Source organism: Oculina patagonica, chromosome 9 (assembly GCF_052425735.1).
Source record: "Oculina patagonica isolate OP01 chromosome 9, crgOcupat, whole genome shotgun sequence".
Taxonomy (NCBI): Eukaryota; Metazoa; Cnidaria; class Anthozoa; order Scleractinia; family Oculinidae; genus Oculina; species Oculina patagonica.
This window is the reverse complement of record NC_135766.1, coordinates 9,204,757-9,218,070: the sequence shown is the minus strand read 5'-3', so window position 1 is coordinate 9,218,070 and position 13,314 is coordinate 9,204,757. Positions and strand designations below refer to the sequence as shown.

At 37.7% G+C, this 13,314-nt stretch overlaps 2 protein-coding genes across 4 annotated transcripts in view; one reads left to right on the top strand and one right to left on the bottom strand.

The window, feature by feature from the left end:
- The window catches only part of LOC144665675 (roundabout homolog 2-like), a 28,842-nt gene extending 18,090 nt beyond the window's left edge, over positions 1 to 10,752 (bottom strand). The window contains exons 1-10 of one of the 3 annotated variants that reach the window (XR_013572998.1): positions 10,262 to 10,752; positions 9,219 to 9,264; positions 8,435 to 8,653; positions 7,203 to 7,469; positions 6,476 to 6,748; positions 6,109 to 6,384; positions 5,396 to 5,566; positions 4,935 to 5,111; positions 3,611 to 3,734; positions 3,111 to 3,240 (exon numbers count right to left, since the gene is read on the bottom strand). Coding sequence is in view for 2 of the 3 variants with exons in the window: in XM_078526956.1 (XP_078383082.1) it covers positions 2,995 to 3,240; positions 4,935 to 5,111; positions 5,396 to 5,566; positions 6,109 to 6,384; positions 6,476 to 6,748; positions 7,203 to 7,469; positions 8,435 to 8,653; positions 9,219 to 9,264; positions 10,262 to 10,588 (2,002 nt within the window). In the remaining variant the exon portion in view is untranslated. Of the gene's footprint in view, positions 1 to 2,994; positions 3,735 to 4,934; positions 5,112 to 5,395; positions 5,567 to 6,108; positions 6,385 to 6,475; positions 6,749 to 7,202; positions 7,470 to 8,434; positions 8,654 to 9,218; positions 9,265 to 10,261 lie in introns of those variants that run through there. The other 2 variants (XM_078526956.1, XM_078526957.1) reach the window with 2 other exon arrangements.
- LOC144665657 (CUB and sushi domain-containing protein 3-like) overlaps positions 1 to 13,314 on the top strand; it is a 546,049-nt gene that overhangs the window by 339,675 nt on the left and 193,060 nt on the right. The window lies entirely within an intron of this gene.

Sequence of the window (13,314 nt, the reverse complement as noted above, 5' to 3'; positions counted from 1 at the left end):
AATATTGACTGATAGCTAACAATCCATCAACCCGATCCAGACTCTCTTCTTATATTGCCAATCCGGTCACCAAACTTCTATGTTGCATTTTCTATATTTTTATCAGCAAAAGCGAATAAATAAAATGAACCAAACAATCATGATCATTTTTCCTCTCCTAACAGCAGTCCACATATTTCGTCGCCGTGGAAAACTCTATACCTTGCTATTGTTATATCACCGTTCTAGATACACGATCCCGCGCTTTCCATTGATTTAACCTGTTGTTCCATGTTAGTAGTTTGTATGCCGGAATATGACTGTGTTGTTTATTTTCTTTTTAGCACATCTCCCGAGACAAGCAGGTATCTAGTTTTGAAAGGATAAAAAGAAAACATAATCGACCGGGCGAATGTGATGTCACCGCAACCGATGCCCACCAAAAATCATTAATGTACATAAATATTCAGAGCTTATAAAACTTCGAAAAGAGAACCACCTTCCTTTTTCCAAAAGAGGCTTTTCCCAAACAAAGTCCCCCACCCACCCAAATACCAGACGAAAAATAGAATAAGGTATAGCTGTTAAAAAAGGAAAGATATAACTTTTCCGGTTATAAACCCCTTTTGTAAAACTTGTTTTGTATCTAAAACTATCATTAAAGACCTGTAATGTTTGCTTTACAGCTCTAGGACTTGTTTCGGGTTAAATATTGCTATGTTTTGAGAGTTTAATTATGTGGTATTCTTGTGTGCACTAGAACATTTTCAGATACAGTATCCCGTTTGAAAGGCTTTGAAATTATTTCCAAGCAACTGGTAAATGCCTCGATAGGATTTGACAGTTATGACCTGAATCGATTGAAACAAAGACGGAAAAGTCTAAAAAAAATTCTCGTCACAGTCGAAAAACTGTATTTTTTAACGAGACAAAAATATTTAAAGCTAACAGTTTGTGACTGGGAAATCCAGGCAGAAAAGAAAAATGTCGGAAGAAGGGGATAGGCCGATCTCCATCATATTTATGTGGTATGGAGGCCTTACCCAACTAGTAACCATGGTAACATTTTTTTTTGGTTTCGAAAACAGACCACCTGTTGTAGTATGGACTTGAGGACCCCTCACGTGTTTGATGCTAACTTGTGGGGTTCCCCTCAAGGGAGTCCCTGACTTTCTTGTGGGCCACCCCACTTCTCACGGACAAGTGGACTAATGTCAGACATAGTTTCTATAGTGTGTATCGTTGAGTTCTCTGTTTAGTTTTGAGCTTTAGAGCCCCTAACGACATGGTGTCAGAAGTGAAAACCTTTTAGAGATTGCAAGGAGTTTTATCAGACCCTGACTGAGTGACAAACCGCGATGGCTGAGCGCACTATCATATTATATTATTAATAAGCGCACCTTATGCCCGATATTTAAAGCACCAACAATTTAAATTTAATTACAGTACCATAATAGTCATCATTGAGATCATTAGTAGTTCAACTTCCTTCTAAACTGTAAATATATTTTCCACGTAACAAAAGAACTGATCTTCTAAGTGTCTCCACTGTTATTTTAATATTAGGACCAATTTCTTTCTATCAAAATATTATCTTTTGTTTTAATTTTCAGATGTTAAAAAAAGCCAAAAAAGAAAAAAGCGCCCTCCCTTGGGCCACCAAAATTAAGTAAGCGTCCAGGCGCTACGATATCCGATCGATGAAATCATTCCGGTTAGCAATTAGGTTCAGAATTAACGGAGTGGTGAATTGTTTTATGTTAATTGTTTTGTGTGTTCTTGTTACACCATGGCAAGGAGCGCACAAGAAATTTGAAAATTCCTATTGGAATATTAACGCTTTCTTTTGTTTGATAATCAAAACGCGTATCATCGGGAAAGGCTTTAATTTTAAGCTCAGTTACTTTGCGTTGGTTCTTTCTTTGATCCGTCCCCCTACCTAGTTATCTTAAATAAAATTAATTCAATCAATGTAATTTATAGAGGCGTTAATTTTTAATTTATTTTAAGGCACATGGTGTTCAACCATATTTTTTTTATTCCTTACTGTAATCTCTATTCGCGCCGAACATTGTTGTTAAATATGGAAGTGAATATGTATTTATGGCCACGTGTATCCTAACCAAAAGCATTTCAGCATATACGTCGTTTTAATTTTTCCCCAAATTCAGAAATTTACAAGAATTAAATGATTGTTGAGTAAAATAAAATCAAGCTAAAATTATAACCGAGTAGTCCAAAATGTGTATAGTATACCATTTTCACTCATTAATCATTACGCTCATTGTCCGGCGTGGATAAGATCGATACGGGAAAATATTGTGGCCGAGTCAATGAGGACTGGTTCAGAAAGCACTAAAGCTGTGTATTACGTCACCGAGGGGGACGTGGGAGGGTCGAAAATTCTCCCGGACTTCCCGGCTTGCATATCTCTTACGAAATACCCGAAACTCTGCAAAGGGATCTTTAAATACGGTGATTGTGATCAAGCATTACCTAACGCAACTATCTATAAACAAATGGGGTTATGTAATCCACGCACTTCTGAATTCCGCGTCATAACTATGAATGAGAATACTATCAGTTTTTGTGTGAATCTGCGTTCTTTACTTAGATACACTTTGCCGAAAAGTCCGAAAATCTGTTGTTTGGCATGATTGAAGCAGTAATTTTCGGTAAAATGGTCACGGATGCTGCAAATATTGCAGCAAAGATCCAATCTCAAAGACACCCAATTGCGTTTAGCAGGACAGTGGCCAGAAAGACCGGACTATTCAATGGAAATGGCTTGACGTACATAAACGAAATGAAATATACGAGTTGCATTGAAGTATAATTAGACATAATTAGGAATGTTCTGGAATATGGAGAGGTATATATTTGTAAAGACCTTGTAGCTCTGTAAACACTAAAAGATTAGAATCATCATCTTTTATTTACCCCGAACGTTTCTTTCATAATAATGTTACTGAAACTGTCCATCAGTTAAAATTGCTGTTAACGTTATTTACATACCCCAAGGAATGTCAACGTATCCACCAAATACGTACTGGCCTTTTTTGATGAAAGTTATGGTGTCACGCCTTCCATCACATTTACTATGAAATGTTCTTGACGCCCAGCCGTGTAAAGTGGCGCGGTAACACAGATTCCAACGTCGAAGTGAACCACCCACGGGTTCAAAAAATGGTCTGAGGGAATTGAGGAAAAATCCATTGCCTTGGATAATGTTTGACTGTACCGTGGTCCCTACCAAAATAGCTAACAAGCATTTTTTTTAATTAGTTAATAGGGAGAGTATTGATGTGAAGACATCTCGTAGGCTCCCCTCCCCCCCCCCCCCCCTCCCTCTCCAATTTCCCCATGTGAAAGTACAGTGACAGGCCATAACTAAATGAAAACGGAACATAAAAAATAACTCGTTTACACGCATTCTCTAAATTATAAATATTTCGTCATCATTAGTTGAATTAAAAAGCGGGACGATATTATATAAGAATTGTTTGAAACTGTGGCTCACGTTTTCAGCATTTGCCTCAACATAGCGCTCGCGTTTGGGTCCCATTTGCGTTGTGCGTTTGCTGGGAATTTTTCAGTTTAAACCGATATCCAGGCAAAAAAAGCCTCTTACCAATACATGAAGGTTGAACTCCTGTCCAAGTACCACTCGACTGGCAGTGACGCTCTGATGATCCTTTTAGCGAGTAACCAGGATTACAAGTGAACGAAACGGGTTTTCCTACCCAATACTATTTCTGACGGTTGAATGAATGAATTAGACAGAAATTACTATTCTGACGGCACGATTGAGAGGTTCGCGGGTTGTCATGGGATGTCTAGCTATATATGAGTTTTGGCGAGAGATTTAGGTCATTCTACGTCGTCAGTCCTCGTCTTCGCTTGCATTTATTTTTCTTTTAAGTGTTGTTTGTTTAGCTTTTGTAACAAGTCTATTGAAAAATGCTTTAGATTGTAAATAATAAAGATGGTAGATCGGTGATAAATAGTGAAGAAATTATTCTACATGACACGAGCGTGGGACAAGTTCTTCACCAATGCTTTAGATTATTTAGTGCCCTTTCCTCGGGGTCTCGTGCTGCTGCATAAGATGAGGAATACGTTTCTACTTATTTTTGGCCACTTCTAAAGGGTGGTTTTTAGTGGTTTTTCGTATCTGGCGTAGCACACACCTTAATACTCTTAGAACGAACTGTTGTTTGTTGCTAAATTCAAGATTGTAATCAGGATGCATTTTGCATCAGATGACGCATCCTCAATAAACTCTTCACATTGAATGTCTCGTGTAAGTCGGTAGTCAGAATAAAGTTTTTCTATTAATTAGTTGGTCACTTAGGTCTATCCGGTGTGGGAAACATTCCTTTTTCTTCATAGCGGTGCCTGGATATCGCGACAAAATGTTGCCAATCATTCTGCTATAACTGGTATCGAAGCTTAATAATTTCGCGCACAAGTATTGAACGCTTTAAAAAAGGTATATTAATTTCGATCTTTGAAATCGGTTTGTTTCTTTTAGCCGAATATGTAAAAAAACAGCATTCTGAATATGTTCCAAAAAGCTTGATGAAATCATTGTGGTCATGAAATCTTATGTTTTTCTTTTTCATGTTGCTGTTTTGTGATTTGCATACACATGTACGTGAGAAGATCTTAAATTGGTAAACGCTGTGACACAACCTGCTTAAATTGTTCTTCGACGGAAAAAGTGAAAATGCTTCGCTGTGTCAGATGCAGTGAAAAAAAAAAACTTTTATTAAATGATTGTTTGATTAATTGATTAATGTTAAAGTATATTTGACACTTTTAAAAGTCAAAACTTCATAATTCAATCTGAGTCCAAAATTTTAAAACTACGAATTCAGGATTTAAATTTGTAAACAGCAGTTTAAAATTTTTATTTTTTTTGACTCGTTGTCAGTTTTAAAAATACCTCTCACCAGTACATGAAGGTTGAACTCCTGTCCAAGTACCACTCGACTGGCAGTGACGCTCTGATGATCCTTTTAGTAAGTAACCAGGATTACAAGTGAATGAAACGCTTTTTCCTTGCCAATACTGTTGTCCATGAGTATGACCATTCCGCAGTCTTTCCACAGGAGGACAAGTTTTTTTACCTTTCATAAAAAGGTCATTTAAAGGAATTAGAGTTACAAAACAACAATACAGCAAAATAAGCTCCGTTATCCTTCGTTAATTGTTTGTTTTGTTCCTGCCTTGTTTTTGTTTGTCTATTTTTGTATATATTTTTCAATCAAACAGCTAGGGTTTCTCCTAAGAAATTTCATTTTTGATGCATTCTTACAACTTACTTGTTACAGACCTCCATTCATTGTTATGAAAAGTAATGTGTAATTACATATATATATAGCGTTATAGGGTATGCAATAAAGTTGCTTACATGATGGCTGTATACCACTCCAGCTACCAGAAGGCAGACACTTTCTTGTAGTCGGTCCAGTCAAGTGATATCCCGGATGACAAATAAACGACACAGATTGGCCCGTCCAATGTTGGGAGCCAAGTTTTTGTCCGTTTGATGGAGAACCAGGATCACCACAATTTACTAGAGCTTAGAAACAGAAGTTCAAATCATTTTGCAGAGAGCTATTAATAGTAAGGATATTTACAACAAGATCGCGTCAATACGTGTAGTTAAAGGGCCTTGCTTTTCTTGTTTTTATCTATATTCCATGCGGCGACTACTTTGAAATAATTTTGTCTTAGTAAAGGGAAACAAACCGTTAAGTTAATCGTAATATATGCATGCTTATATTTTCCAATTTTTGCATAATAAATAATAAAGATGGTATTTTCTTAAGTTTGGTGACAGGTGATAAATCTGGGACAAAGAAAAAAAAGTGAGTCCCAGACAGAAATCGAATTCAAGGCCTCCTAGGTACCGGTTGGGTGCTCTAACCACTGAGCTACTAGTGACTATAGGTGAGCCGGGCCATTTACTTCTTTAATATATGACAAGCGTCCTGCATATGCTAGGATCAGCGTATGTTAAGATCTAGATGATCTAGTGTACGGCCGGCTTTAGATAAATTTTATGAAAAATAAGTTCATTGATTTCTGTCACTAATCAAGACGAACAAATTATTCACATACATATAGTTGAGTTGGCTTCCGCTGTCCCATTTTTGTCATTATGAAACTGGCAAGTGTAGGTCCCAGCGTCCCTTGGTTCAAAGTTGTGAATGTTAAATTCACTCTCTATTAAATCTTTCCCGACATGCATCGCTGTAGAATTAACACGTCGTCCATCCTTGAACCATTTGAATTTGGGTAGCGGCGAGCCACGAGCAGAACAGTTTAAATTCACAGAATCACCGACATTTGGCACTTGAATTTCACTGGGAGGACTTGACACAATGTGTGGATTCACTTAAAGAAACAAACATATCAACATATTACAACCGCGCTTTTATTCACAATAATTGCCCGAATTCTTAAATCTTAAGATTCTTAAGCTTACCCACATCCTTAACCACGACCCATGTCACTGCCATAACACTTTCCAGTTCATTAGCTCCTTGGCATACGTAAGCACCACCATCGTCCTCTGTCGTGCTTTTAATCGTAAGTCTGTTGCCATCAATGACGTGTCTGTTGACCGGAAGTTGTTTGAGAGATCTTGTCCACGTGATCACAGGTAAGGGATAGCCAAATATGTCGCATTTGAGATCTGTATCCCAGTTCTTGTAAGCGGTTACAGAAGTTTTTGGCCTGGCGGTAAATTTGGTTGGTACTGTAAATATATTAAACAGATAAGAAGTAAAAAAGGAGTAAACAAAAAAAAAATGAAATTACCTTTTTCATGGCAACCTTGGTGTTACATTTGAACTCGCTCTGCTAATTGTTGCTGATTGTTTCAAGCCCAGATTTGCTGATTTTGAACTTCTGCGTCACACGAACTACTGTGCAACCGCCTGATTCGTCCAATCAAAAATACCACACAAGATTTGAAAATTGAAAAAAAAAAAAAGAAAGAACATTTCATGCCATTTCAGTTTAGGTCAAAACACCGTGCAGTAATATTATAAGTACCAGAATATTCAACTATTCAACTGTCATGTTTAAAAGTTCTCCTAAACGCAAGTCGAAGCCGATAAATACTCAATTTAACTACCACTTCTTTCGAAGTTGGTGCTCGAATTAAGATGTGATGCATAACAATATATTTAAAAATTCGTAACAATTACCTTTTACAGTTACATCGACTGATGATTGAACTCTGCCCAACAGATTCTCCGCTGTACAGGTGTAGATACCGCGGTCTTCATACTGAATTTCCTTTATTTCCAAAGTTCTTTCTTTAAACTGCCTTCTTTCATCTTCTATCACATGTCCATCTTTGTACCACGTGATCGCTGGTGGTGGGAAGCCAGCTGCTTTACAAGGCAATGTGACATTTTGTTTTTCTTTAACCGTAACGGAAGGATAAGGCTTTGCAACAAGGCGTGGTAATTCTAGAAAACAAAGGTTGGTTGTTGGCACTCGTGGTTTATTTGTGCAATAAACTGCACAGGTCAATAAAAATTCTGTTTATCATTGTTTGAATTCCCTACTAACGTTCCTTCAGATAATCTATCACATTTCATGTGACATGCTTACTTTACTGTGTAAAGATGCTTGCCTTATTAGGCTGCGATAAAGTATGGCCTGAATCTAACTGTCTTTACGCATTTTCTAGCTTATAGTCAAGCAACAAGCATAAACAAGCAAACAAACAAATAGCTCGAATCAGCGCTGTTCCTATGGACGAAACTACTGATTATTGTCACTTGCTTTTTTTTAGAGCCGAGAGAAGGAAAAGAAACGTTTTCTTTCAGCTTAGTTTTTTTTAGCAAATCATTTCATTTGAGTAGATTATTGTTTCTCTAGTGTATTACATTAAACTTTGCGGGTGGCGTTTTGGTTTACAATTCATTTTAAAATTCTTAGGCATCTATGTGACTTCGACGTTATCCACACGATTGAAATCAGTTATGTTTGCCAGGTGATATACTCATTCTGCCTGGGGTTAGGTCATGTGTATATTATACTTAAAGAAATACCTGTTATACCCTCTTATGTTTTTGGGGTTGGGAGGGTTAGCAGTTGTAAATATCGTAGTACCTCTCAGGACGCGTTTTCAAAATGAACCGAAAATAGTTTCCAAAAATTCAAATTGACGTGAAACTTGGCACCATGATTTTAGATGCGCATTCCCATCAATAATCCTTGTTTCTATATGTTTCCTATATGTTCAAACAAACGTGCTTCTGATTTTACCTTGCAAAATATTTTGTTTAGTTAATGACTACCCATGTTACCAAATAAATCTAAATGAACGAAGTGTGTTACGCATTAATTCTAGACTGCAGGTCGACACGGATTCACCAAATCAAATCCCCGTTATCACAGAAGTCCATCGTTAAATTTCACCACTTACCTAACTGCCGCCCACTACTAGGGCTTGTTTCTAGTTGTGTTGATTTACCAGGCGGACCTGCAGCCCCAGGGGGTCCTGGTAATCCTCTGCTGCCTCGCTTTCCTTGCGGGCCAGGAGAACCCCTTGTTCCCTTTCTTCCTTTTTTACCAGGAGGGCCCTGGAGACCAGTAGGTCCTGGTGAACCGGGAGGACCTGGTGGGCCTTGAGGGCCCACACGACCTGATGAAATCAAACAATTGCAGTATGACGCTGTCACAAAAAATTTAATGAAGTTTGTTTAATGTGAAGTCTGTTCACGTTTTATGTATTTATTTGGTGACACCGGCATCCATAATAGATAGCTCTCATAAATGTTCTAGGATTTCAAATGCAAACGGTGGTTTTTCTGGACTTTTTAGCGACTTTCGAAAAAATACGCTAACAAATACACCAATAATTTTTGGAAACCAGACATAAAAAGAAACAAATACTGCCTGAACATCCAGTATTTGTAACCAACGTTAACCCGGACCCTTTTTAAAAAGCGACAGGTTTTGAGAGTTGCCATGGCGTTTATTTCCTTATACAAAACGCGTTACTGTCACAGTGCTTATCTCCAGCTACTTTTCAGTAGATGTAAAAAGTGCCAGTAAGAAACTTAACAAAAAAAAAAACTGCTGGTAGGTGGGGGACATCCCGAGAGATGCAATACCATTGGTCATTCGATGTTACGAAAACCGAAATCGACTGTGTGTGAGTCACTTGACCCGTAATGAAGAAGTATTTTGCTACACATAAATCTTACCTTCCACGCAAACTACGTTTCCCTGACTTCTTTCCACTGTCACGTTCTGTCGATTAAAAAGAAAAGTTGTGTTTAAGTTTCAGTTGTTTGAAGCTTCTACTCTTGCAGAACAAACTTTTTTGCCCTTTTTATCTGGTGCTGGGAATTAATGGGTTGTTGTCATCCAATTAATTAGTAAGTAAAATTATAGCCTGGTCCTCAAATCAGTCACAGTAACAAAACAATGAAAATTCCAATGAAAAAGAAAGAAGAAAACCAAGCAAATCATTCAGTGCACAACAGTTCAGTTAAGGTTGAGTCTCCGTGATGACGTTCTGAGGCGCCCAAGTAAATTACGCGCTTTTGTCAAAGACAGGAAAGCTGACAAGATAAAAAAAATCCGTGCTGGGGGTTAAAGCATTAAGGGAAGTTTTAATTAACCACAACAGGATCGAACAGGATGTTATAAGCACAACAGGATAGAGGTTTCGGATATCTATAGCTTTAACTTAAATGGACATACTGACTAGTTCCGTTGTTGGTTATAAAGATATATCGAAGTACTGAGACATATTGTTCAAACCAGGGACGTTATAAGGATAACGACATGGAACATGAAATATTAAGTCAACCGAAAATTTAACTTGATTCTCATTGCACTCTCAACAAATTGATAAATATCAGCTTTGTTGGCACAACACATGTATATCGTAATTATTATCTCCTGCTATTTAGTCATCCCTTGTAACATCGCAACAAACAAGGACATAATTATAAGCCAACTGACTAGTAAAATATTCACCATACATGTCCTAACTCTTAATGAAGAAAGGAAGAGTCATTATGTTTAATCTTATCTTGTTGAAAACTAATCCGGATTTTATTTTCTTGAATATTAAAACATTAATTTTAATTCAAGGTTAGATTGAGGTAGTACATTTCAGCTTGAAACGCTCTGATCGATTTTGGTTGCTTTGCTAGATACGCTTTCGTATTTTGACCTCTGACGAGCGATTTGTTGTGTTCAATACGGAAGTAACCACAGTTAATAACGAGCAACTTACATTGCGATGCCCATTCCAGTTTAAACAGACGCTGCTGCATTTGCGGCACATGGATTGACCATCGGCAGCTCTTTTGACGACAGCTTCCTTCCTTTGCGATCCACTTCTTTGAGGGGAGTGTGTAGTTGTTGGTGTCACAATCTCGCGATTGGCAAGCTGATATGGATCACTGTTTACAACCAACAAATCCCGTTCAACTGCTGTTAGACGCGAATCTAACCGATGTAGTGAATAGCAGGTGAAACCAAGAGAAGCCAACGTCAGAATTAAATTGAATGAAAGGCCAAAGAGAAGAACATTGGAGCTCTTTTTGCTTTTGCTCTCCATGTTCGTCGATCTGCCTGAAGATTGCACGACTGGTGGCTACATGCCTTAACATATCTTTTTATAGTTCACTGGTTTTGGATTTCAGACCATCGGGGATGCTGAAGGGAATGTTGACCCTTCTATTCTTGTTACCATTAATCTGTTTTCGCATTCCTTAGAACTTGGAAGACATGTTAAATATCAGATACAGACTCCGTTGGTATTTCCGTTTTATTTTTGTACTAAAAAACGGCTCGGATTCTGTTGAATATAACAATTGCTACCAGCTGCGTAATTTGTTGTTAAAGCATATTTTATCGTAGTTTAAGCTTTTAAGTATAATTTTTATACTTAAAAGGTTTTTAAGGTTTTTCCAAATTTTGAAAAAAGGATTTACTCTACAATGCTAAAACTTTCAGTAGCTGTTCATTTATCCTTTGCGGAAATTTTGATATGCCAACTAGGTCCTCATGGTATTTGCGTTGCCATGGCAACGTCATAAAAACAGGCAGGTCTTGCCTTGTTAGAAAAACCCTAATCGCCTAACCACAGTTCTGGTGGCACGGGAATACGTAGGTATATAACCGCTGGTTTCCGATATGTTAGTTAATGTTCAGTTGTGACCCGGCAACGGCTATACATGAAGTTCTCTATTAGAAAAAGGTTATGCTGTGCTTAAGAAAAAGACACGCCTTTGTTGCCTGCGACCCCCCCCCCCCCCTCCCCCTCCCCCTCCCGCAAGAAGTCGTACAAATCTGTTTGGAAACATTGTTTAGCTTTTTAGCTCTTTGTAAAATTTACGTACCTGTTTGGCGCATACTGAACATCGGTTTATACTTGTATATAAAAATTATATACTTTTTACCTTTTTTAAAACGTTTTTATTATTTGTATTTTTAAACCTTTTTTTATTTCACAAGAGCGTTTTAACAAGCAACGGCAGCCTAAGCTCTCCGTGGTGAAATAAACTATGTCTTTGTCCATGTCTATGTCTTTGCTTTAGCTTCTTTTCATACACCATCAAAGAAAAGAGGATATTTTTTGATTGCACGCGCGTGGGGTTAAAGCGTTTAAAAATTATATTAGAAAACCGTGAAACATCCACGGAAGATTTGGGTTTGGCGAAATTGATCCTCCAAAAATACGTTTCACGCATAATTTTAACCACAGTTTCACGGGTCTCGTCGCCTCGATTTTTTAAGCAATCTATTCTCGGATTCTCTCTTGCATGCCAGATTAAAAAGTCTCGGGTTTGCAGCGGAGAAAGTCTGTCCTGCTGTTTATCATGAATTTCCCAGGCAAGCCTTGTTTAGACGCAAAAAAAAAGGGGCCCCACGACTTGTCCCCAAGTGGCCTATTTTGGAGGTGAAATTATACCCATTATTTACAAACAAGACCAAGATTAGCCCTTATGTCTCAGCTAGACGTGAAAACTACACTAGCTACACGAAGTAACCAGCTAAATATTTTGTCTTTTTTCCATAGTGACGTGCAATATTATAGTGATCAGTTCAACATTCCTTGAAGCAGTAAAATACTCGCATTTCTACATTCACTAAGCTGACCAACAGCTAGAGAGGTAATGATGTTTCTATTAGTGTGCAATGTATATGAGATGATTGACTATAATCATACATTCAACACCAGATCCTAATAATAGTGATCTTTGGTGTAGTGAAGGAAATACTAATTAGGCTCAATTCTTGACGAAACGGAACAATGAAAACCAATAAAATCTAAAACAGTACTTGGACCTATCAGGCGTATAATTATGATCGTTCGGTGGATCCAATGGATGTAATGACCCCAATAAAAGCACACGCTATTTGTTCCCCGGCTAAAGTTAAGTTTAAACGTATGTTACAGAAACCCAATAACATTTAACCGAGTACGATAACGAAATCCCAGCACTGTAATAACGAGTACAATTTAGAAGTCATCACGCGCCTCAAGTTTAATGCAAACTAACAGTCAAAACAACAAGTAACAAACAAACAGTTTATTATAACAGATTATAACAGGCTTTGATTTATAACAAAAACGAACAAAACCTTTTTTTAAAGAACACATTTTCCCAATTCATATCCAGCTTATTTTCTCCAAGGAGATAGGGCAGACAAGTAAATTATATTTAACAAATCCACCGTCCGCTGTCCGTTCCTGGTATTCCGGCTCCAGATGTTACAGAATCCAGATTATCATATGACCCGTACGGAACATCACGCAATTTCCTTGGAAAACCATATGAAAAAAGTCCCGTATGAGGGCCGCACGCCTCGCTCTAGCAGGGCCGGAAAAAGCCGTACGGCCCCACTAGAAAAGCGTACGGCTCCGCTAGCGCTACTTTTGCGAGATGCCAGAATAAGAACCATTTGATTTCACAGCTTTGAATTCAGATGAGCGATAGTTGAGATTTCTCTAAAAAGCAAAGAATGTCCAACATGTTCATTAAAATTTTACTATCTAGAAAGCAATGTAGTTTGCTGGCGCAAAAATCAAAACAAAACGTGTTTAAACTCGGCAAATGATGAAGAAATACTCCGGACAACAACCGCCAATAAAATCGAAATAAAAGCCGTCAAAAAACAACATAATCGGACAAAGACGTATCCTGGTTTGTAGTCATGATAAACATTAAAGAAAAAAATGCAAATGCGAGGTAAACTCAAATTTCTCTTTTCTCAGGCTGTATAATTTTTAAATCACAACAAACAAAATGCGAGAATATGTTTGCGACTAACCTAATC